General features: G+C 51.8%; 9 protein-coding genes and 1 non-coding gene across 10 annotated transcripts; 5 read left to right on the forward strand and 5 right to left on the reverse strand.

The window, feature by feature from the left end:
• Positions 1 to 52: 52 nt before the first annotated feature.
• BO85DRAFT_515410 (putative monooxygenase) lies at positions 53 to 1,767 on the forward strand (the record flags this gene model as incomplete). The annotated part of the gene is made up of 3 exons (XM_025664783.1): positions 53 to 98; positions 188 to 388; positions 475 to 1,767. The coding sequence occupies 3 exons, from the start codon at positions 53 to 55 to the stop codon at positions 1,560 to 1,562; spliced, it is 1,335 nt and encodes a 444-aa protein (XP_025520723.1). The 3' UTR covers positions 1,563 to 1,767.
• A 1,053-nt stretch (positions 1,768 to 2,820) lies between these two features.
• Positions 2,821 to 5,139, forward strand: BO85DRAFT_8600 (putative C6 transcription factor). The gene is made up of 5 exons (XM_025665737.1): positions 2,821 to 3,241; positions 3,327 to 3,695; positions 3,757 to 4,091; positions 4,145 to 4,495; positions 4,548 to 5,139. The coding sequence occupies exons 1-5, from the start codon at positions 2,855 to 2,857 to the stop codon at positions 5,119 to 5,121; spliced, it is 2,016 nt and encodes a 671-aa protein (XP_025520724.1). The 5' UTR covers positions 2,821 to 2,854; the 3' UTR covers positions 5,122 to 5,139.
• A 347-nt stretch (positions 5,140 to 5,486) lies between these two features.
• On the reverse strand, positions 5,487 to 10,043 carry BO85DRAFT_515412 (uncharacterized protein). The gene is made up of 2 exons (XM_025664784.1): positions 7,077 to 10,043; positions 5,487 to 7,019 (listed from the first exon to the last, which is right to left on the reverse strand). Exons 1-2 carry the CDS (start codon positions 9,887 to 9,889, stop codon positions 5,765 to 5,767), a joined length of 4,068 nt encoding a protein of 1,355 aa, XP_025520725.1. The 5' UTR covers positions 9,890 to 10,043; the 3' UTR covers positions 5,487 to 5,764.
• Positions 10,044 to 10,219: 176 nt separating this feature from the next.
• On the reverse strand, positions 10,220 to 12,848 carry BO85DRAFT_464809 (RNA polymerase-associated protein). The gene is made up of 4 exons (XM_025662009.1): positions 12,270 to 12,848; positions 11,439 to 12,178; positions 11,246 to 11,385; positions 10,220 to 11,195 (listed from the first exon to the last, which is right to left on the reverse strand). Exons 1-4 carry the CDS (start codon positions 12,482 to 12,484, stop codon positions 10,476 to 10,478), a joined length of 1,815 nt encoding a protein of 604 aa, XP_025520726.1. The 5' UTR covers positions 12,485 to 12,848; the 3' UTR covers positions 10,220 to 10,475.
• A 147-nt stretch (positions 12,849 to 12,995) lies between these two features.
• Positions 12,996 to 13,934, forward strand: BO85DRAFT_8611 (demethoxyubiquinone hydroxylase family protein). The gene has a single exon (XM_025665738.1). The coding sequence runs from the start codon at positions 13,059 to 13,061 to the stop codon at positions 13,821 to 13,823; it is 765 nt and encodes a 254-aa protein (XP_025520727.1). The 5' UTR covers positions 12,996 to 13,058; the 3' UTR covers positions 13,824 to 13,934.
• A 111-nt stretch (positions 13,935 to 14,045) lies between these two features.
• On the reverse strand, positions 14,046 to 14,742 carry ltpA (tyrosine protein phosphatase LTP1; the record flags this gene model as incomplete). The annotated part of the gene is made up of 2 exons (XM_025655502.1): positions 14,046 to 14,611; positions 14,673 to 14,742. 2 exons carry the CDS (start codon positions 14,740 to 14,742, stop codon positions 14,046 to 14,048), a joined length of 636 nt encoding a protein of 211 aa, XP_025520728.1.
• Positions 14,743 to 16,627: 1,885 nt separating this feature from the next.
• On the forward strand, positions 16,628 to 19,848 carry chsA (chitin synthase class I; the record flags this gene model as incomplete). The annotated part of the gene is made up of 6 exons (XM_025663121.1): positions 16,628 to 16,646; positions 16,915 to 17,090; positions 17,154 to 18,788; positions 18,835 to 19,236; positions 19,284 to 19,781; positions 19,834 to 19,848. 6 exons carry the CDS (start codon positions 16,628 to 16,630, stop codon positions 19,846 to 19,848), a joined length of 2,745 nt encoding a protein of 914 aa, XP_025520729.1.
• A 278-nt stretch (positions 19,849 to 20,126) lies between these two features.
• On the reverse strand, positions 20,127 to 21,145 carry BO85DRAFT_473489 (uncharacterized protein). The gene is made up of 2 exons (XM_025662625.1): positions 20,585 to 21,145; positions 20,127 to 20,506 (listed from the first exon to the last, which is right to left on the reverse strand). Exons 1-2 carry the CDS (start codon positions 21,069 to 21,071, stop codon positions 20,355 to 20,357), a joined length of 639 nt encoding a protein of 212 aa, XP_025520730.1. The 5' UTR covers positions 21,072 to 21,145; the 3' UTR covers positions 20,127 to 20,354.
• BO85DRAFT_t3 lies at positions 20,143 to 20,213 on the forward strand. The gene has a single exon. It is a non-coding gene; the product is annotated as a tRNA-Gly (tRNA).
• A 1,162-nt stretch (positions 21,146 to 22,307) lies between the features above and the next one.
• On the reverse strand, positions 22,308 to 23,754 carry BO85DRAFT_494179 (O-methyl transferase B; the record flags this gene model as incomplete). Its single annotated transcript, XM_025663861.1, has 5 exons — positions 23,568 to 23,754; positions 23,370 to 23,490; positions 23,194 to 23,317; positions 22,695 to 23,134; positions 22,308 to 22,624 (listed from the first exon to the last, which is right to left on the reverse strand). The coding sequence occupies exons 1-5, from the start codon at positions 23,706 to 23,708 to the stop codon at positions 22,308 to 22,310; spliced, it is 1,143 nt and encodes a 380-aa protein (XP_025520731.1). The 5' UTR covers positions 23,709 to 23,754.
• Between the last annotated feature and the right edge of the window lie 208 nt (positions 23,755 to 23,962).

Below are 23,962 nucleotides of genomic sequence, written 5' to 3' on the forward strand. Positions count from 1 at the left end.
ATAGACTCCTCTCCTCTCTGATTCTCCTTTCTTTACATACTATACTATCATCATGGCGCAAACTCCGCAAGACCTTAAGATTGCCATTCTGGGTGCAGGTATGTACATCCTTTTCTTCTCTGCCGCCCTATAATAGGGTTTAGTATAGAGGGTACGGCAAGATACTGATAGTAGTGTTGTTGTATAGGCATGGGTGGCCTGACCTGCGCTTTGGCCCTGGCCAAGGAAGGCTTCAAGCACATCGACGTTTATGAGAATGCACACGATCTGGGCTTCGTTGGAGCTGGTATCCAACTGGCCCCGAACATGGCCCGCGTGCTGGATCGCCTGGGCGTCTGGAAGCCCATTGAGGCCGAGGCTGTTAACATTACTTCCACTAGCGTTAGAGGTACGTGTTGCATTCTTTCCAAATATGAAACATCTACAGTCCTTCGTATGTGAAACACCGAGCTCAATGCTAATAAAACCGAACAGTTGGTGCCTCGGACTCGGAGTTGGCCCACGTCCCACTGGAATACATCCACGACACCTACGGATATCCCCACATGGTTGGCCACCGGTCTTCCCTCGCCGGCCACCTGTACCAAGGTTGCCTGCAGCACCCGGACCAGATCCGCTTCCACTTTGCCACTACCGCCAGCGACACCACCTTCGGTCCTAAGTCCTCCTTCACCGCTACCCCTCGCGACCACCCCGAACAGGCCTACCGCGTTGAGGCCGATGTCCTACTCGCCTGTGATGGCATCAAGTCCCAGACCCGCGTGGCCATGCTCGACCTCCTCGGCATCAAGGCCGGCGTCAAGGACACCCACCAGGCCGCCTACCGTATCATGATCCACAAGGACCAAATCAAGGACGACCCCGAGCTCCTGGAGCTCATGAACGGCAACCGCGTGACTCGCTGGATCGGCGAGAAGCGTCATATTATTGCCTACCCCGTCTCTAACAACACCATCTACAACCTCTCCACCACCCAACCTGACACCCACTTCGCCGCCGCCACCAATGCCACCTACACCACCCGCGGTGACAAGTCCGTCATGCTGGGTGTCTTCGGCGACTTCTGCCCCATGGTCCAGCGTATGCTGAACTACGTCCCCGAGGGTGAAGTTTGCGAGTGGAAGCTGCGTGTTCACGAGCCCCTCCCCACCTGGGTGCATGAGACCGTCGCCCTTGTCGGCGATGCCTGCCACCCTACCCTGCCCCATCTCGCACAGGGTGCCGCCCAGGCCATCGAGGACGGTGGTGTCATCGGTGCTGTCCTCTCCAAGCTCCCCGATACTACCCCAGCTTCCATCCACAAGGCCCTCAAGGTCTACGAGAAGGTGCGCAAGGACCGTGCCTACGCTATCGTCGAGCTGGCTGCCGCTTCCGGCCGTGCTCTTCACCTGGGTGAAGGTGCCGCCAAGGAGGAGCGTGATCGCCAGTTCGCTGCTCTCCGCCAGGGTAAGGGCCCTGTGCCCGACAAGTGGGCGGATGCCGATGTGCAGAAGGAGCTGTATGGCGTTGATGCGACTAAGATCGCGCTGGAGCAGTTCGACGAGCTCTTTGCTTCTGTGTAAGCTTTGGCCTTATACCTTCTCCTTATATCTTTTCTTTTTTTTTATCGCCTTCACGATTGAACCCGATGTATATTGTATATAGAGCTGATTGGTTGTGTTGATGATTGAAGGTCGGGTCGTGAGGCGAAGCTGGCTTGATCAATTTGTGTGGAGGAATTGATTGATTGGCCGGTATTAGTGTTCTTTTATCTAGCATTGCAGCCCCTTGCATATACAATGATGATGTTATGATTTGATTGTTACATTATTTTTTTTTTTCTTTGTTCGTAGTATACTATCCCTGTTCCATGCATGCATCCATTGGGTGAATGTATACACCCGAAGTTGTACAAGACGGAAGGGGCTGGCTGCAGAATTAGTCTGGTTTGTTTGTTAGTCATGGGTTGGATTTTACCCCGGATTTTCAGCCCCTCCTTTTGGTCTGATTTTCAAACCAAAATCAGATCAAACCCGAGGGGTTGGACCCCTTGGTCCTTGCACACCGGCCAGGCAACAACAATAAAATAGATCTACCCCTCGAGTTTGTGTGTGGGAGCTACGCTTATGCCAATGCTGCATTGTGACTACGAGTCAGTATCTGGGGTTTACAATCCTCCCCCTCTCCACCGCTGTGGGTATGCTTATTACAAGGAAATCTATCTCAGATTGCACGGGAGAACTAATCATAAGTAGTTATGAGATTCCTTATGCAAAGAAATTAGAGCGTAAACTTTGGTACCTGACAATATCTGAATCGGGGTTTGAATCAAACCCGCGGGATTAGCAAGGATCCATTTCTGCCTTGATTGAGAGGTCCAAAGATTAGGTACCGGACAAAAGGGTCTCGACCCAAATTTTAAAGAGTAAAAATTTCTACACTAGTGACGTTATCGCATATAGTGGTCTTACTTAGATCAATTAATATATCCGCAGAGCAAAGTCTGTTGTAATGAACTTGATTAATGTAGCATAGCAAGCTTGTGTACAAGCCTCGGCGGCAGAAGTATCCTGGGCTATAAGCTATGGTTAAACTTCTTATCAGATGTTGCTGACAGTGGCAAATCGAAAAATCGAAGAATCGAGAACAATTCGAATTGAAAATAACAGCAAATCATTGCTCGGGGAGACTTCCGGCTTGGCGCGCCGAGCTGAATCAGCCAGTGACGGAGTGGCTATTGCCGCATCGGGCAACTAGCAGGGCTCCTAGTTGCCTTCTTCCTTGTTGCGGCGCTTCTGTTTCTGTTTTCTCTTTCTCTCTTCTTCTGTCTGCTCGTTTCCTGCTTGTTCTCCCTCTCCAACCAGCTCAGTTGGATATGCAGGGTTCTTCTGATGCCAGCAGCGCGTCTGACGACCTCTCACCATCCCAGCCTACTCTCGATTCCGCCCCGTCCGCCAACCGCAACTTGAAGATTGCCATCCCTCGGCTGGCGCCGCCTTCCGTCAAGGCCAACCAGCAACGGACGCCACGCGCCTGTGTCGCTTGTCGCGCCAGGAAGACCAAGTGTGATGGTCGTAAACCCGTTTGTCGCCAATGTCGTCGTCTGGATCTCGTCTGCAATTATGCCGGTTCTAAGCGCGAGCGACAACAGCTGGAGCTCGAATCCGTTCGCAACAAGGTCGTTGCCTACGAATCGCTTCTCAGCGACATCATAACCGACACGCAGCAGACGGGGGCTTCTTCCATAGAGGACATTCTGAATGTGCGTAGTGCCTACGATGTTGCCACTTCGCCTCTCCAGAGTACTCAAAGCATTGCCATACTGACCGGTTGCCACCTCCCCGCAGAGACACTTTCAAGCATCTCCAGATGTCTTTGCGGCGCTGCTAGCTGCCAGATCCATATCGGATCCTCAACTCTCACCGCGGCCAAAACCGGGGATTTCTCTAAACCGCATGCACATAACATTGGCCACTAAACCAAACAGCACTTCTCATCCTCTCACTGAGACCCCTCTAGTACAGGTCAGCAACATCCAATCCTGGACCGACCTTGTCGATAACACCACAGCCAGCCACCTTCTCAGTCTCTTCTTTGCCTGGGAGAACCCGACATGGCGCCTGGTCGACCAGGAGATGTTCATCCGCGACCTGGAGAGCGGGAGTAAGCGGTTTTGCTCGTCGCTGCTCGTCCACACGCTCTTATTTTTCGGCTGTGTAAACGCCACTGCAGTCTGATGTCGAGTACTGAACGTCAACCACTAACTTTTCTCGATAGAGCTCTTCCTACCATTTGGGGCGCATCACTGATCGGCGGGAGGAGAAGGCTCTGGGCAAGAAGTTGTACTCTGCCCTGCAGCATCTGTGGCAGTCAGAAAAGGATGATGCTGGCCTTCCCACGGCCCAGTCCAGCATCATGATTGGCCTGCTCTGTTGCACCTTTGGCATCGACCGCTTGGGGACCCGCTACATTATGCATGGCGCCCAGCTCAGTCGGCAGCTGGGGCTTCACCGCGAGTCGGCCCCTTACTTTGCTACCGATGTAGAGGCCGATGTCGACTCGTTATCCCGGTGTCATAAGTTCGTTGCTTGTGGCGTTTTCGATGTGCAGGCGTAAGTGGCGACCCTCCATGTACGCTTGGGCCCTAACTGATGAGACACAACAGACTCGCGGCACAAGTTTATCGAAAGACACCGGTTTGGGATGAACCGCCTGCTGCGAGCTTCTCGCAAGAAGAGGCCGCGGTTTTGGATGAAGACGAAGAATGGAGGCCCTACCCTTTTCAAACCCCGGTTTTTCGGCCATTCAATCACACGGCCCTGTGCTTCCGCAACAAACTGGTCGCAATTGTCAATGAGACTGCCAAGTTCGCATTAAAGTTTCCGGGCGTCAAGCTCACCCAAGACGATTGGGAGTACGGCCGTCAGAATTATCAGAGACTACAGGAGTGGCGGGCAAGCTTACCATCCGTCCTTTCGCCAGATGAAAACCCTGCGCCGAATATTCTTACACTTCAGTGAGTTAGAACATAGATTGTCGCTCGGTGCCTTACTGACGACCGACTGCAGCATGTACTATCAGGCGACGGTCGTGGCGTTGTGCCAAATCTTCAGTTTAAATGCCGACCCGACATCCAATCATCCTCATTATCCAGATTTCGACCCAGAATCGATAAAGTTACAATCCCTGGATATACTTGGATCCCTCGTTCTCTTGTTCCAAGCATCCCACGGACTCAAATCTGTTCCCATCGTGATGCTACATTACTTCCTCGTGGGCGGCATGCATGCCATCTCTCAATTACGACCTATGGACTTCAAGTGGAGCTTTGTCCTAGAGGCTTGCGTGGTCGGGCTGTGGCACCTGAGCCTGGGATGGGGGCGCATGTGTACGGCATTTTTGCGGACGATTGAGCTTATCTTGGAAGCTACCAAACCGGACCCAACGCTGGTGCCGCCCAAGGTGACCGCTGTTCTGCGGCTTTTGAAGAGCAATCTCTGGACGGCAACCGATGTTACTTCTCTGTCCGCCGATTATGTGGTGCATCATGTGCCGGCTGCTGCAGGACACTCCGGGCCGCAGTTTCGGGCCGCCGGGCTAGAACAGCTGATCCGTTCTATGGACGATTTCGCCATCAGCTAATGGGCGGTGAGGATGGGATTCTGCCGATTCCTGAATCATTCAGACGTTCTCCGTATACGATCGTCGGAACTAAACCGTATTGGGCAAGCTCTGCGACACATGTCTACAATCAATTCTGGGCCTACCTCTCGGCCTGCTTGTGTCAACCCTCCGCTGGACATCAGTCGGCGACAAACAGAGGCTGCCACCGCCGCTGTCCGACAACAACCCACACAGTCATCCGCGCCGATGCAAAGCAATCCCGCCGTCAGTGACAGTAGATCTGTATCCGTCGCTGGGTGGTGCATCTGCGGGTATTGGGCAGTTAGACTAGCGCTATTCTATAACTAGTGATGGACAGGTATATGGTACATGTGTATACCTCGGTAGTAAATGCACCAAAAGTCCTTTCACTTCGATGTGGTTATCTTTCGGGTCATATACCAGTTGATAATATGCTGCTTGATAATGAACACAATCTCATGCAAATAAAAGCACATGGTTAGGATCAGTTATGTACTCTGACAATCTTAATCAAACCATAACACCACCCAAGCCTCTGATGCCCGTAACTCCTCTAAAGCAACTAACAATCCAACCATTAATCATCACATATACCGTCCCCTCTCTTCCCCCTCAAACCCAAAATCAACTACCAAAAGAATCACTCCCACTGCCCCTTCCCCAACGCTCCTAATCGATTCCTCGCATGTTTCTCCACCAACGCCTTCATATTCCCCTCTCTCCCTCCCCTCTCCTGCACTCTCAACTGCCTCTCCCGTTCCCTCTCCCTAGCAGCAGTATAATAATTCACCGCTCCACTCTTCCCCCCTCCCTTTCCAGCAGAAGAAACATTACCCGATTTACTCGTCGAAGACAATGATGAACCGGTACCCTTCGATGTCCTAGACGACATACTTCCAATCGAGGTAGAAGACCCCGTTGACGAAGCCGTAGTTCTCCGAACGAGTGGCGGGGGCCGCGCGAAGCCAGAAAGTTCTGCTGCGCCGGAGCTGCCGGAGTGGAATGCCATTCTGTTTCCGCCGGGTGCTGGGACTGTGGCTCCGCTGGAATTAGTGGTGGTGGTAGTGGAGTTGGTGTTGGTGTTGGCTGAGTTGGAGGATGCTTGGCGGAGGAGGGCGAGGCGGTCGACGACGGGGCCGCGGGTGCGGCGCGGGTGTTGGCGCTGGGAGGGCGGGAGGGGTTGTTGCTGTTGTTGTTGTAGGTCCTTTGGTTGGGGTTCTTGGGCGCCGTCTTGTTGGTAGGCTGTGGTGGAGAGGGGATCGTCGCCGTCTTCGTCTGTGTCGTTTTCCATGTCCATATCGTCCATGTCGATGGATGCGTCCTCGTGGAAGGAGTCGTATTCGTGTGTTTCTGTGAGGAAGGATAGTGTTTCGCGGATCTCTGCTAATGTTGCGGGTTTCTTGGACATGGCGGAGACGGGTTTGGTGCGGCGGAGGTGTGGTGGGGGACGGGGTGGGAGGGATTGGGGGTCGGATGGGTCGGTGGTGTGGTCGAGGGGGCGTTTGCGGTTGTTGGTATTGTTATTGGCGGTGGTATTGTCGTTGGGTGTGGTGTTGTCTTGCGAGGATGGGTCGTCGGTTTGGGTGGATTCTTGTGGCTCGTCGAGGAAGTCGAATCCCACGTCGTCGTCATCGTCGTCGCGGTCTTCGACGGCGCGGAAGAATGCTGCTTTCTTGGGGTTTTCGGCGATTTCACCGATCTTCTCGTCTGCCAGGAGGGCTTTGCGCATGCGTGCGAACTCGCGCTGTTTCTCACGCCGGCGGGCGAGGAGCTCGTCGTCTGAGTCGTCGAGGTCGAACTCGTCGTCGGCGTTGCGACGGCGGCGGAGAGCTCCTGTGGTGATGTCTTTGAGCAGTTTGGCGACTTGCTTTTCGTCGTTGGTGCGTTGGTGGAGACTGGTGCGTCATTGTTAGCTTCTAAAGGGTAATATGGCTGGGTTGGGGAAAGCTTACGCATTCAGGGCTGCCAGCTGTTTCTCATCGACGGTCTCGCCGCTGTTGTCGTTGATCATTTGTCTGTCGTAGGCGTTCTCGGCTTCGTCGTCATCCTCATCGCTGGCGCCTCCTAGACCGGCGTATTCGTCGTCGGACTCTTCGGCTGCTTCTTCGACGATCTCCTTGGCTTTGCTCTTCTTGCGGTCGAAGGGCACGGCGGGCTTCTTGGTTGCCTTCTTCATTACGTCGAAGGCACTGGCGTCGATTTCAAAGTCGCCCTCGTTGTCGTTTTCTTCTTGCTCTTCGATCATGGAGAGGTCGGCTGTCCGTCCGCGCTTGAGCTGCTTCATTCTGCGGGCTGGGGCTGGCGATCCATCTTGGTTGTCGCGGTTGATGACAACGGTATCGATGGTCGACTGAGGAGTTCCGAGAAATCGTTTGTTAGGGTCGAAGGGCGAAAAGACGAATCCGGCATCCTGAGTAGGATCTGGCATTTCGGAGAGCTGGGTCGATCGCGGAGCAGGAGACTCGGAGATTCGTGACTCAGACTGTGCGTAGCCTGCCAGCAGATCGACAGACCCCTTTCTTGGCTCTTGACTGTCTCTAATGATCGTCTGTGAGTCGGGTGGTTCACGGTCTTCAGCCATAGGATCCGGGTCAGGAGCAGAGTAAGGAATCGTAGAACCACTTTGCGCATTATCCTGGTGGCTGCCAGAGATTGTGCCGGCAAAGGCCTGCGTTAGACTCATCAGGTTGCTGGAGCTCTGTGTCGGAAGTTGTGGCCGCTCAACGGAACGTGTAGTAGGCGTGACGATGGATTTCGCAGGCGTCTTTGGATCGATCTCCTCATCTTCATCGTCTTCGTCGTCGAGGACAACTCTGGTAGGCCGCTTTCGCCTCTGCGTTGGCGCATCATTCTCATCGACCGACATGGTTTCCGTCTGGTCATCTTCTGATTCATCGCCTTCGCCTGCTTCTGAATCGACAAGTCCGTCTTCACCAGCAGGCTTATCTTCTTCGTCCTCTTCCTCATCCTCATCCTCCTCGGCTTCTTCCTCAGAACCAGAGTAGTCCCAGTCCTCGTCGTCTTCATCTCCACCCTTGGCCGCTTTCCGTTCTATCTTGGCGATATCTTCAGCCTCTTTCCGGGCCTTCTCAACGAGATTCTCGAGCTCATCCTCCATGGCGGCGCGTTCTTCCGCTGTCTCGATATGGATACCCTTAGCTTTCAGTTCCTCGATTCTCTGCTGCCTTTCCCTTGCAGCTTGTTGCTTCGCCTTCAACAGTACCGTGGCGGACAATTGGGCAGGGTGCATGGCGGATTTGCGTGTAGGAGACGTAATGTGCGCCAGGGCTTTCAGTTTCATCATAGACGCCGGTTCCTGGGCCTTTCTGGCGGGGACATTCTCGAACGCTGCAATACGTCGACACTTGGCGGGGGAGGTGACAATCTCGAGCTCACTGTCCGAGTCGTCCTTCTGTTGCTGGGCGACCTCCTCGCGCGTGAGACGCACGCGAACAGGTGGGCCCGTTAATTCCTTTCTCTCCTTCTTGGAAGGCGTCTTTCCCGGCTGTGTTGTATGCGCTTCATCAATTTCCATCCTCGCTACAACAGGTTGTTCAGCCTGCGGACGTGGATTCTCAAGAATATCCTCCAACGGACGGAACTCAGTCTCCGCCTCTTTGCCCAAACCCTCGCCGGCTTCCTTCTCGACCGGTCCAAGGACAGGCGAAGTACGCGGAGTCTCCTTTTCCTTCTGCGCCTCAGCATCAGACGAGTTCAACGAATCAGCAGTCGTGGACGAGTTCTCCCCCGGCGCCCCAGGCGCAGTCCGCTCATCAGACTTGACCGCATTAAACCGAGCGAAAAAGCTCTCTTTCGTAATCTTCTTCTTCGTCTGAGCCTGATGCGCCAACTGCATATTACGACTCATCCGTTGCGTCTCGCGATTCATCTCCTCCAGAGCCTTCTTGCTCGCCTTTCTCGCAGGACGCGACGCCTGCTGCGTCAACTTCCGTCCAGATCCATTTTCCCCCTCGCTCTCACTACCAGACAGAATTTCCGAGCTGAATTGTTCCTGTTGCTTGGCTCTCGCCGCCCTCTTCTCAGCCTCGGCCTTCTCCTTCTCCTCCCTCTCCTTGCGCTTCTGCGCAACTAACGCGAGGAACCGAGAATTAGCCTTCGGCTGCGCCTCTTCCTCATTACCCGACCCTGCTTGATCTCCATCCTCATCATCCTGACCCTTCCCAGGAGACGAGACAAACAAAGGCGACTCCGAGCGCGCCGGATGCCGCTCGTCCATCTCTACCTCCGCAACCAAATCAGCAGTATTCCTCCCTCTCCTCCTCGGTCCAGCCGTAGGAAGATCATCCTCATCCTCATCCTCATCCTCATCATCCATAACCACATCATCATCATCATCTTCTTCTTTCTTCTCCGTCCGCAACGTCTTGGAAACCCGTTCAAAGGCCGTCTGCCCCTCGGACTGATTTTGAGTATGGCCCTGTAACCGCGCAGCCATGCGCCCCTTCGGCATGACAATATCCTCATCATCTTCCGAGTCGTCATCGTCCGAATCGGCTGGGTTCGTAGGCTGTGTGGAGATAGTGCTGTGTTTCAACGCATTGCTTAGCGTAGTGGTAGATCGATCGGGTTTCTGTTGTGCTGGTTCATTTTCTGATTCGGAGTCGCTGTCGAAGGCTGCCATCATGGCTTTAATCTTTCGTCCGGGCGTGAGCATCATGTTGTCGTCGTTGGCGGCGGCGGCGTTGGGGGAGTTTGCACGAGACGCGGTGCGCGTCGTGCGCGGTGTGGAGGGCGTGGATGACATTTTGTGATTGAGATTTGGGTGGGTATCTTTTGGGTTGGGTGTAGGTATTAGTTTGGTGTATTGGTCGAGGACATGTCTATGGTTATTTTGGAATATGAATTCGAGGTCAATGGAGATGTGCACGGTGGTGTCCACAGTGGGAGGAATGCAAGGGCGGAGAATCTACTACGGGGGTGGTAATTACTAGGCGGAATAGTTAGAATATAGTAAGTAATGGACGCGCCGCGCACGCGTTACTATCACACGTGATCGGCCGATAAGCCGCGTTATCGGCCACAATCTATCCCGTAAGGATTGCGCAATATGGACTATTGCGGAGGTATAGAAGCTGCGAAGAAAAGCGTAGATTTGTACAACTGGTGAAGCCAATTCATAAAGGTGCTTTATTCTTATCGTACAGCGCCCATGATATGTTTCTCGTTACGCCAATAAACACCGCCCCCCTGGAACCCGACGCTGTCTCAAATGCTTCCCGAATAACAAGATCGTGCCATTTCCATCAGAAGCCGTCGGCAAGATCGTATATGCTGTATGTAGGATGCTAGTGGTGTGCTAGATGTGTCCAAATTTTTTCCCTCATCCAAGATCAAATTTCAATGTCGAGCTCCAAATCCAAGGCCGCAATGTTTTCATCATCCATGTTCCGGTGCCGGATGGAGGCAACGCCACTTTTGCTGGTTTTCTTCTGGGATCCCGCCGGGGTACCGCTGGCCGGTGTGCTCGCTTTAGACGGTGTCTCCGAGGCAGTGTTCTCTTGGCTCGCGTTAGTCTCAGTGGGGGTGCCGTTGCCATTGACGTCGTAATGAGTCCGCGCTTGGGTTCTAACGCGCATGAACGGGTTGTGGGCGGCTTCTCCACGAGCAACAGCTGCAGCCGCTTTACGGCTGGCCTTGCGCTCTTCTATTTGCGCCCGGCGCACGTTCTCGATATTGAGCTTCTGGTTGCGTATGTTCAGCTCAGCTAGGCGTTCATGTTCCGAGGGCTTGTCCACGCGCGGCTTGGGATTGCTGCCAACTGCGAGCTTCGGTGTCGCCATGCTGGCCAACTCAGCCTCCAGCCGCTCCATTTCCGCATCATCGCCAGCTTCTCGAGCAAGCTTCAGCTGTTTCTCGATATCCACGCGCTTGAAGAACTTGTACTTCGTATCCAACGAGCCTTGCTTGCGTAGCTTCTCGTTCAATTCCTCGTTGGTGAACTTGTGGTTCAGCAACCGATTGATATCCGTGACTTTGTTGGCAACCATTGACTTTGTAGCCATCTTGCAGTCTTCGACGGCCATGGTTTGACGATACCGGTTGAACTCCGCCTACAGTGTATCAGTACATGCTAACACGGAGGACGTGCCAAGTAGCTTACCTCTGTAAACGGAGAGTCGGAGCATGCAACAAAAGGAAACTCGCGCTCAGCCTTTCCATGTGCTAACACAGCATACTGATTCGTCACGAATGACCGGCCATTTTGGCCCTCCATCGCATAAGGCTTTCCCTCGGAAAATCCTGAACAAGTCAGCGACGAATAACCTAACGCGAACGTAAGAGGGTTTCCCTACTCTTAATCAAGCAGAGACGATACTCGTTCTGACCAGTCTCACGGTTCGGCCCAATATTGACACGGGCATAGCAGCCGGAGATCGCGTCATCAAACCCAGGATAGAAACAGACCTGGGCAAAGTTACTTCGACCCACCCGAGTACGTTGGATATCCCGCAATTCAGCAGGCGGGTCGTCTTTCGGAGGCGACGGTGAGCGCTCCCTGTCATCCCATTCGACTTCACTCTCGCCTTCTGCGTCTTCGTCGGAGATCCGGTCATCGCGAGAACGGGTCTTCTCCTTGACCGGTTCACGACGGCGGAGCTCGTCACGCTTCCCCTTCTGCTCTCGTTGCCGCTTGTAGGCTTCAATAGCATCGGAGGTCTCTCCCACCTTACGGCCACCAAGCGTCATCTTCTGACGCGAACTCTTGCGGTTGCCCTCATCAAGATTTGCCACACTGGCCTTTCGCTTGTTCTTTTTCGCTTTGCGGGCCTCCTCGCGCTCCCGGGAAGCCAGAAGACGACGAAGAGCAAGATCTTGATTATGACGATCAACCTCCTGCGCACGCTCGGAGAGGAGCTGCTCTCGTTGAATCTCGGGCATCGCCATGATTTCCTCCTTGTCCTTAGCAGAGTAGTATAGTTTCTCGTAAGGGAAGATAGGGCCTTCATCTTCAGCCTCAGGGGCTGAGCCTTCAGAATCTGATCCTGAATCCGATTCGGACATGCTGGCAGAGTCGAGCGATTCAGCAGCGGACCTATAGAGAGTACAATATTAGCCGAGTCTGCGAGTCGCAGTGATGACCACAGAAAGCGGCATCGCAAACACGCGTGGCAAACAATACATACAGTTCGCCATCCTCTTCATCCTCGTTTCTTCTCGACTTCCGGCCCCGTTTCACGGTCCTAGCAGTGCCTTTACGACCCATAGCCGATGCGTCGGGAGACTGAGGGGATGATGATCGACTGCGAGATTGAACTCTCTCCTTGGCAGGGGGGGATGCTTCCTCATCGGAGGAGTCTCCCGCAAGAGCGAGGAGCTCGGCATCGAGGTCGTCAGCCATAGTGAATGATGGTAGAGGTTGCCTTGGAATTCAGGTCCTAGTAACACCAGTAACAAGGCAAGCGGCGCTAGACTGCTCAGGGAAGGAAGCCGCCAGCAGGAAAATGGATGGCTTCCAGGGTAACAGATGCCACCTGAACCGCAGTCGCGCCGTGTGAAAAGGGAGTTAGGTGGCCAGAGAGCGCTGACTTGGACGGAGTCGCTCTATAATAATAGCGGTGAACACCCTCAGAGACTAGTATTAATAGGGTCGCGTATCGAAATAAAGAACGGAGGAGGCAGTGAAGCAGTGAATCCCTGTTGGGGGCGGTGTGGTGAAGGCGAAGGTGGTTAGTGAAGTGAAAGAGCAGAGCCGGGAAGTGAAAAGAAGCGATTGGAGCGATTCTCGACGCTCGTTCATGACGTTCCGGTCCAGGGATGGCGTGCCAAGGCGTGTAAGCGCGCGGCTGCGGCTTATCGATCGGGTTGGACCACCTCGGAACTCATGGCTGCTGCTGGCATTCCTCCGCGGCCTTCAACCTCGCCCTGAAGCTTGAACGGCCTTCCAATTGACCATTGGATAATTTATCTTTATCATGAAGGCCCTCAGCTTGCTCCGAAGGGCTCCGCTGGCCCCTTGCCTTCGGCCAACACCTCCCGCCGTCCTCGACTTTCTCGCGCCTTCCACGTTACAAACCTGTCGCCAGTACAATTCTACAGCTACGCGGCAGTCCGCAGCGAATCCCTCCGTGTCACAGCAGACATCTGGATCATCGAAACCAAAATATGTCCTCAACCAGCAACAACGCGAGTTCCTCGACCGAGCCCTCCGCGTCAACCAAGCCGGCGAGCTTGCAGCCACCTTGATCTACACGGCGCAAACACCACAAGTCGTGCGCTCTCATCCTCACCTACGGCCGTTGATGAAACACATGTACGATCAGGAAGCGGGGCACTTTGACACGTTTAACCATCTCATTGCGAAACACCGAGTACGGCCGACGGCCATGTATCCGGTATGGGAGGTCGCAGCAACGTTCCTGGGCTGGTCTACCGGAATGATGGGACGTGAGGCAGCAATGGCCTGTACGGAAGCTGTAGAAACCGAGATTGGGTCTCACTATAATGATCAAGTGCGAGAGATCCTGTCCTGGAAGGCGGAGGCTGAAAGTCGGGGGGAGGAGTTGGATGAAGAATTGGAGGAAATGCTGGCAACTTTCCGACGAATTCGCGATGAGGAGCTGGAGCATTTGGACCATGCTGTCGAAAATGATGCGAAGGAAGCTCGTCCGTACGATCCGCTGGTTAATGTCATCCGCTACGGATGCAAAGCTGCCATCAAAATCAGCGAACGGGTGTGAGCACACTATGGGAAGCTTAAAGCAAAAGGGTCAAAGTTTGTAAATGTACGATAAAAGTTGTACTATTATTATCTTGGTTTGTCACACTTATATAACCTCATGTAAAGGCCTGACTATTCGCTCAGCGAGTCTATAACTGGGTATCTACAACCAAACACGCCCGAATGATTCTATCAAAAGGCGCACTCTATGAAAGCCCAAGCTCTCTATAACCCCATCAACTCAATTCTCCGACTCCGTGCCCTGGTTCTTTTCCAAGTATTCCAAGAAGCTCTTCGAGAAACGCGTCACCTGCTGGTAGACCTCCTCGAAGCCGTTAACCCCACCATAGTAGGGATCCTGAACAACCTCACCTCCGCCGACGCGCTCGTGCAAGACACCACCGGTACCAAAGTCACCGAACAAACGGACCTCCGCAACCTTGGCGCCTGCTTCCCCGCTCGCGGCAAGGGATGCCGCAGTCGCTGCCCGGGTACCCTTGGTGCCACGCGATGCGGGGCCAGACTTGTTCATAGATGCCAGAACCGACTCGCGAACATCCAACAGATCGCGCAAGTTATATTTATCCATCGCGAGGAGGTAGTCAAAGTCGAGGAAGTCCTGCTTGGTGACTTTGCGGGCGGCATGGTTGTAATTACGGATGTTGTGGCGACGGAGCGTGGACATGGTGCGAGAATCGGGATCTTCGCCGGCGTGGTAGGCACCAGTGCCGGCGGAATCGATTTCATTGATTAGAGGATGGGAGGCTGCGACGTTGCGGAAAACCCCTTCTGCCATGGGAGAACGGCCTGGGTGGTTGGATTAGCTGGCGGTGCATTTCACGATAATGCGGGGGAGACCAGGACGTACAGATGTTGCCGAGACAAACGAAGAGGACATTGACTTGCCGGCCAGCGGGGGTAGAGTCTGTGACGGTCATTGTGATTGTAAGCTTTTGAAGCGTCTATTGAGAAATCTATGGCTTGTATGAATGATGAATGAGTGTTGAGTGATTGTAAAGAAAGTCTGATTGAATAGTGGTGATTGATTATTGATGGTGGCGGGGATTCGGCGCAGAATCTTTATCGATAGCGGAGGGCGGTAGTCCGTGCCTGATTCCTGAGGCGACGGCGCATTGTGGTTATGTTGCGACACATTCCTCCCACATCCAGTCTGGCTCTGGCTTTCCTTTGTCTTGGTGCATATTTGTCTGCATATGCAGTCTAATGCGCGCTAAAATATAGACAGACGTGTCGTGAATGAACTACAAAAGTTTAGTAGAGACGAGCTAGCACAGCAGTTACAAATGCTGATAGAAAAAAAAAAAGAAAGAAAGAAAAAGGCGCCGGATCGGGGGTATGTTAAAGTCACATGCTATCGATTTTCCGGAGGGCCAAAAGTATATTGAGTTGAATTAATTGTTCATCACAGAGACCTAACTGTGCTTGTTTGTTTGCAAACGCGCAAATATCGTACTTTATCTCTTTCTGCCTAAGAATATTAGCGCACCGGTTATCTACTATTGATTACACAATAGTACGAAGCACAGAAACATTTAGGCAGCATCTACAAGGCGATCAAGCATTGCGATGTTTCCGCGTATTTGTGCCGTCGAAGGGCAAATAACATGCCTTGTCAATCCACCATAATCACAGTGCTCTTAATATCCACACTATAGTCTAACCAGACTATTCTTAGTCCGATGTATTTAAGGTGAGACCCTCCGCCAACTATGACGTCGCGCAGGGCTGTATGATCCGAGATGCAACCAGGCAGCTGCTTTTTACCATCCCATCAGAGACAGCCAAGCTGACTGCAGGTTATAAAAAGAACATGAACCGTAAGTGCGACCCCATTGAACCCTGTTGTCTAACGTGTTCAACGCGCACAATGTCGGACACCGCCACGCAGCCCGTGGCTGTGACACTTGAGGGCCGATCAGCTGTTGGCCCAGTGATGAAAGTGGAGATCCGATGAGCCATGGAGCCAAAACTCAGTATCCATGGGTGTTTAGGCGGATTGTTTCAGGGGAAGGACAGTCGGACAATTGTGATTGTAAGGTTCTAGTGGGACTCAGGTACTTTATGAAAATTGAGAGCATGTCGTCCATTAATCCATAGCATGATATCTAGAATTAATCATGCGATAGATAGCAAAGCCGCAGAGTGCCTCGTGGGTGTGTCTGTAGAAAAGGCGAGTGGAGACTCACATTCTTTTGTTATGATTATGACCCCCAACTTCGGTCGGGATGACCCAATCAAGGCAAGTCAGAGTGCGAATCCACTTCACTAGACTCTTCAATCTATCCCAATCTGCTCGTCGTCATTGATCGTCCCCGCGGTTCCTTGGTCAACGGGCTTCAACTTTTTCCACCCTCAATCCTGCAGTATCAGTTGTTAGTGTTAGTGTTCCTGTCCGTGGCGCTGCGGCGACGAGGCCGAACCGCCGTCACGAGCAAAGCCCACGGCCCAAAAAAAGCTGTCGTCTGCCAAAAGATCGGTTCAACCATTCTTTCTTTCTGACATCCTGACCCCCGTTTTATTACTTTGATTATTCTTCTTCATTTCCCTCTTCCTTCTCCTGTCCCGTCCGTCCCTTATTTTCCCCATAAATCAGACTCGCCTATCAGAATCTGAAACTCCCGCCAGCGACGGAGCCTCTGCGCTATCGCAGCGACCTGAACGCTCGTCGATTCCCACATTCCACCAGTCCCTCCTGGCGCAATCTCCAATCTCGATTCCTCCCCCTCCCCCCCCTTAGCCAGGAATTCACAAAGGGGGCTGGTCTATTGGAACGCTTAATTGTCCGACGCACTATCGGCCATTATGTCCTATAATCGCTTGGGTAGGTTCTTAATAATTTCTCCGCTGCTGGTCTACTTGGGACAGCTTGCGCGGCCGTGACTTGTCGCGCATTCGCTCCCTTCTCCGCATCAATTTCCCTCCTGAAACCCTAGTGTCGGGAGCGAGCCTTACTATACGAGGGAATTTGCTCGTATCTGCATGCGAGAGCTACAGACCTTTTGTGTCTGTTGTGCTGTCATTGTCGCACCGCCATTTCATTTTCAATTGCGCATCCCGCATAGGGCGTTTATACTGACCGTCGAGTGCAGGAGACCCCTACGGGGAGGAAGAGAGTCACACTCCCATGATGAATCCTCACCATCTCGATGCTCGATCCCCGTCACCGGGCCGGCCATTGAACGCCTACCAGCTGTCGGATAATCCCTATGCGCCTCGCGAACACCTGGAGATGCCCTCCAGCGATCGGCTGGCAGAACAACCAACGGTACGGATGTTCTTGGAGTTGTGATTGATGATGATGATGCTAATTGCCATGCTCCTGAACTAGTATTCGGTGGAGAGACTCCCAAATTCTTATGGTCATAACGAACTCTACGAAGATCACCACCCTCATGCCTACCCTGGTTACGAATACTCCCTTGACCCGGAAGCGCATCACGACGCTTACTATACCCAACCTTACCAGCCGGCGGTAACGCCGCATGAAGACTATGACTTGGGGCAATATCCCGAGCATCAACAATCGTATACCGATGATCGGGTCCCTATACTGCAACCAGACAACCCATTCGGGCCGGATCCGTATGCCGATGAGTATGAAGAGGAGCCTACGATCGCACCTACGCCTAGTCCGGCGCCGGTTCGTCGATGGAAGACCGTCAAGGAGGTGCAGCTCTTCAACGGTAACCTCGTGCTGGATTGCCCGATTGCGCCCGCTCTGCTCAGTCAGGTCCCTCACGCCGAACCCCCGGGTCGAGATGAGTTCACACACATGCGTTATTCTGCCGCCACGTGCGATCCAGCCGACTTCTTCGAGGAGCGCTTTACGCTACGTCAGAAGCTTTTCGCCAAACCTCGGCACACGGAGCTTTTCATCGCGGTCACCATGTACAATGAGGATGATTTCCTCTTCGCTCGGACGATGATTGGTGTGTTCAAGAACATTGAGTACATGTGCTCCAGGACATCAAGCAAGACGTGGGGCAAAGATGCATGGAAGAAGATTGTGGTGTGTGTCATCAGTGATGGTCGTGCGAAGATCAATCCGCGCACGCGCGCTGTCCTGGCTGGTTTGGGATGCTATCAGGATGGTATTGCCAAGCAGCAAGTCAACGGCAAGGATGTCACAGCACATATCTATGAATACACCACGCAGGTGGGTCTAGAATTGAAGGGAGGCCAGGTTAGCCTCAAGCCTCGGTCTGGTTGCCCCGTCCAGATGATCTTCTGTCTGAAGGAAAAGAACCAGAAGAAGATCAACTCGCACCGTTGGTTCTTCCAGGCATTTGGACGCGTGCTGGATCCGAACATCTGTGTTTTGTTGGATGCGGGTACGCGGCCCGGAAAGGACTCGATCTACCATCTATGGAAGGCCTTCGATGTTGACCCGATGTGTGGAGGTGCTTGCGGTGAGATCAAGGTCATGTTGTCGCATGGAAAGAAGCTGCTCAACCCGTTGGTTGCCGGACAGAACTTCGAGTACAAGCTCAGCAACATCCTTGATAAGCCGCTGGAGTCTGCGTTTGGATTCATTACCGTCCTTCCGGGTGCCTTCTCCGCCTACCGATACGTCGCGCTGCAGAACGACAAGAACGGACAAGGTCCGCTAGAACGATATTTCCTGGGAGAGAAGATGCATGGTGCCAATGCCGGTATTTTCACGGCAAACATGTACCTGGCCGAGGATCGTATTCTTTGCTTTGAGATCGTGTCGAAACGCAACTGCCGCTGGCTGCTGCGATACGTTAAGTCGTCCAATGGTGAAACCGATGTCCCAGACCGGATGGCCGAGTTTATTCTTCAACGTCGTCGTTGGCTTAACGGTAGTTTCTTCGCTGCGGTTTATGCCATTGCGCACTTCTGGCAGATTTGGCGAAGCGACCATAGCTTCATGCGAAAGTTCATGCTGTTCATCGAGTTCATCTATCAGACCATCAACATGCTGTTCGCATGGTTTGGCATTGTAAGTAGCTTCTCCCTCTCAGGCGAAACATCACTAACCGGCACAGGGCAATTTCTTCCTGGTTTTCCATATCCTTACAGAGTATCTGGGCGATGACGACCTGCTGGGCACAGTTGGTAAAGTGCTTGGCGTGGTATTTGAGTGGCTCTACCTCGCGACGTTGGTAACTTGCTTTGTTCTGGCGCTGGGTAACCGACCCGGTGGATCGAACAAATTCTATATGACAATGGTCTATTTCTGGATTGGCATCATGATATACCTGGCATTCGCAGCGGTATTCGTGACCGTAAAGTCGATTCAATCACAAGTGCAGGAAAACGGGTTCACCTTTTCGGATCTCTTCACGAACTACCAGTTCTTCTCGATTATCGTGTCGCTCGGCTCTACCTATGTGATGTGGTTCCTCGCCTCATTCATCTTCATGGACCCGTGGCACATGTTTACCTCCGTAAGTATCCCAGCACTGCTGATGTCATTATCTTCTAACCCAAACAGTTCATTCAATACATTCTCCTCACTCCGACTTACATCAACGTGCTCAACATCTACGCCTTCTGTAACACTCACGACATCACATGGGGTACGAAGGGAGACGACAAGGCAGAGAAACTGCCGTCGGCAAACCTCAAGCCCGGCGGCAAGGTCGATGTCAACATCCCGCAGGACGACGGCGATCTGAACGCGCAATACGAAGCCGAACTGGCCAAATTCGCATCGAAGCCACCCAAGGAGGAGAACACTGTCTCCGAGGAAGACCGCCAGGCCGACTATTACAAGGGATTCCGTAGTGCGGTCGTGCTGGTATGGGTGTTCTGCAACTTTGCCCTGGCCGCGGTGGTGCTCAGCGCGGCTGGTCTGGAGGAGTTCAGCAGCGACCAGGAGACGACGGAGAACACGCGCGCCACCATTTACATGGCGGTGGTGCTGTGGAGTGTGGCAGGATTGTCACTTTTCAAGTTCATGGGAGCGATGTGGTTCTTGACTGTGCGGATGGTAAGTTTCCCAGACCCTAAAGGTGTGAATTCAGCTAACGAAGGTTTACTAGTTCCGTGGTGTTTAATCTGGCGTTCGATGAGTCGGCTTAGATGGACAGATAAACAGACAGACAGCATACCGCTGCAGGCTCGGTATGGTATGATGATGACAAGCAATGATGGTTTCATGATACACGGGGCAATGGGATACCCGGTTGTTGATATGATAGATAGTTTTTAGTTTATGTAACATATGACATTATGCATTTTACACATATAGCCAAGTAACTTCGTGGGAAAGACAAACTCATACAGCCCAATTTCCGACTCTCACCTTTGTTTGTGATATTAATCATTAAAAAGACAGCATAATAACAACAGCATCATTGGTCTAGTGGTAGAATTCATCGTTGCCATCGATGAGGCCCGTGTTCGATTCACGGATGATGCACATCTTTTTGCGATTCTTTTTTTTTATACCTCGCCTCCGACTCTCATCACTAATCAACCACACCAACTTAGAATACTACACTATACCCCTAAAAACCCATAACACAACCTAGATACTAGTAATAGAAAAGAAAGAAGAAAACTAAGCCATAACACAAACCGCAATCCCACCCAACACCAACGCCATCCCCAACCACGTCTCGCGCTCAATGACCTTCCTCTCAACATACCATTCGCCCAACACGGTGAACAGAAACGCACTGGAGTTGGCGAGGGGGACAGTTAATGATAATTCTATACATCACCATTAGTATATATACAATTACTCCATACCCCATACTTCCATAAAGGGTAATGGTATAGCAGACGTACCATGCTTCCCCACCAACAAAAAGAACCAGACACTTCCGGTCAAATTCACCACCAGGGGAATCGAATAAGCAGGAGTGCGAAGCAGATTCACAACCGTCCAGAATAACGTGGTGATCTTTTTGCGGAGCCAGGATGGTGGTTTTGACTGTTTCTGCTGCTGCATCCATGCCGGTTGTTGCTGGTCTTGGTGGCTAGCTGGGGGAGGATTATCTTCCTCGCTTTCTTCTCCCCGTTCATCCTCGGGGCGTGTTTCGTCGGTGTATTCGGGAGACACAGCTGTTAGGGGGACGTTGGTTTCATCATTGGTGGTGGTGATGGTGTCCGGTTGCTGCTGCTGCTGCTGTTGCTGGCGGGCTGCAAAGTCCGCGGCTGCGCGCCGGATGAAAGGGGTGGTGAACCCCCAAGCTACCCCGACTAGAAGGAAGGAGAGAATGTAGTTGATTACGGGGGGGTTGGAGGGGTCTGCTGTGTCTGGTTCTGGGTCCATCTTAAGGGATTCTTTTCTGATGGTAGGGAGGATGGGATGGGATGAAGTGCCAAACAGTTAAGGGAGGTGTGGAGATGGACGAATGGTTGATGCATGCATGCGGTTAGTAGTTAGTTGGTTGATGGGGCTCGGCGGGAGGGCGGGTCGGGGAACGGCCAGGCGGGTGGAGGTTCGTTATTTACGTACTTATATAGTTATGCTGAGAGCTGGTCTGTAGTCAATTGTAGGATATGGAAATAGATTTATTGTAATGTTTGATTGCTTTTCTTTTTTGTTGTGGGATTCTTTCTGGTGTATGAATTGTAGGGTTAATATATCTGTCGCTGTACAGTATCTGTTGAGTGGTATTAACCCACCCTACTACAATTAGGCAACCACGGGAGAAGCTTTGAGTTCTAAAGGTCATGTATTGATATCGCTTATGATATACTATCGTTGCAAGGACCTGTATCTGATTGACTAGTTTGGTGTACAATGCTATTTGGGTTATTGTTTGGGAACTTTATAATCCATGATCCCGCAAGCCACCATTTTTGAGAGGGTGTACAGAACTTGAAGAAAACATACGCCATTGAATCATGCGGGATGATACAAATGTACATTAAGACGCGAATCCTTGGTTAGAATGCTTGTATCAATTACTTCATCCAAATCACAGTGTATCAGCTTGATTTGTACACTAGCCAAAAGATAGCTGCCTCTTTACCATCGAAGAGACTCCTATCTAGCCCTGTTCAGCATCATTTCCGGAACCCTAAGCATTGACAGTCATACCAGCTAGTAAAGCATGATAAATTCAACGGTTGACTGGCTCGATCACTTGAGACATTAGATGGCCAGAACCTCGCTTAGATTAACCGATTAGCGCATTTGGACTAGCCAGATGCTCCTTGCCTATAACCGAGTATAAGGGCTACTATCCCATACAGCTTTGACGTGCGAATCAGCACTAATTTAGCGCTTCGCCTTATTGCTTTTCAGCTCAGTCTAGATCCACAATATCTCCTAAGTCAAGCTGGCAGTAGGTACAAAGCAGTTAGCTACACCGCTCGGACCGACTGAAGTTACAGTCCCTAGTACTTAGTTCTCTTGAGTGTTGTTTCCCATATCTCATCATCCAGATTTCCCATACCAAGTAAGCCGGTTAAATACAAGACATAAAAATAACCGATTCGAGCTTCGTAGTCAATATATCCTGGGTTTACTTATCAAAGAGATCATAAATCCAGGTGGCGACTAAGCCTTGGGCACAGCCTCGATGATACTATCCCGCAGGCTCATCGTATAAGTATACACTTGATTGATAGTCAGCCCAGCCTCTTCCGCCAGACGGTACCACTGCCCCTCAGTACGTTCCCTTGCTCCTAGAGTAGCCATCATCAACATATCCAATTGCGCCTGCTGCCAGTGCACCCCCGTGTTAGGCAATACCATCTCGTCAATCAAGAGATATGAGTCCGGTGCCATGGCTTCGATTATATTCTTGATAATCTCTAGAACTTTATAGTCGGGCCAGTCATGGAAGATGTTCCGCAGATAGTAGAATTTCGCACCTGAATTCCCCATTGGATAAGTCACAAATGAAGGATCAAAAGGGCAACTGAGACCAGGGATAGACTGTACCTTTCACAACCTGGGGCGTAAAAAAGTCATACGTCTGCTTCTCCACCCCAGGGAAGTCAATGGCGTGAGCTAAGGTCTGGGCAAGGTCCTGGACGATCACTCGGCCCTCGAGCTGGGGGTAGCGCTGCTTGAAGCCAATTGCTTGGTGTCCCAAGCCACCCCCAATATCAACGAATAGGGCTCTTTCAGGGCTCAGACCAGTCGCCTTCTCCAAGACTGGGTAGGCGTCTAGGAAAGTAGGCATGCCGGCGCGGTTAGACATCATGTGCTCCACAAAATAGCCTAGGGCCTCGGGATTCTGCTGCATATAGATGAAAGCTGGTACGTCGGTGTTGAGGGCTTTTTGAAAAGGAGTTTTGACATTGTCCTGAATGTCAGGAAAGTTGTTTTCCTTGAGCCAACTGGGAAGTATCTGGATTATCTGACCGCAGTTGTTCCACCTGATCAAGTTAGTTATTCTTTCAATGTACATAAAATGATAAAAAGGTGGTCTAATTACATATGTCCAACCGCAGCTTGATGGCCAGATACGGCAAACGTCTTCGATATATTTGATGCAGTGAAGGTATCTTTGGATACCTCCTCGACTGCATAATAAGATGCCAAATAGCGCAGTATACGAGCTGATAGGCTTAAATTAGAACCAGCGTTTGAAGAGAGACGCAAAAAGCTCACCAAGGAAGACCTGATTGGCTCCCGTCTTCTGGCTCAGCTCATCCACAGTAAGGGGACCCTCAAGCAATAGCTCGAAGAGCTTCAGGTCAATACCGATACGAATTCCGGCCAGTTGCATGTTCTTAACGGCGAATAGATTAGAATTGGAAGTTTGTATCTCAAGTTCGGCGTGTTTGTTTGGAATGGGGGGAAACGTACATAGAATGTAAGTCGCTGTACAGTGTCGTCCGGAGACTCAATTGAGACACTCAGCTTATGCAGGGCATCCAAGACGTCTTTGCGAGTTATTTCATCACCAGCTTCGACCAGTCTGCGAACTTCTTGGGTAAGTGCTTCCATCGTGTTTCTTTCTCTAGAAGCTTAGGTTCTTGTCCTTCAAGTTCAGGAGAGGCTATTAGAGAAAAAAAGTAAAGAGATCACAATGAGATTGGACAGAGGGAAGTATATAAAGCTTTAAAAAGGTGTCGGAAAAAGAAAGAAAGAACCGGATAAAGGCGAAGCAAGCCTCCATTGCTCGAGGCTCTCAATTGTCTCTTATCACCTGACGGTAGGAATAGTCCAGCTAAAATCTGACAAGCAGTTGGACACTAAAT

This window comes from Aspergillus piperis (assembly GCF_003184755.1).
Source record: "Aspergillus piperis CBS 112811 unplaced genomic scaffold BO85scaffold_1, whole genome shotgun sequence".
Taxonomy (NCBI): domain Eukaryota; kingdom Fungi; phylum Ascomycota; class Eurotiomycetes; order Eurotiales; family Aspergillaceae; genus Aspergillus; species Aspergillus piperis.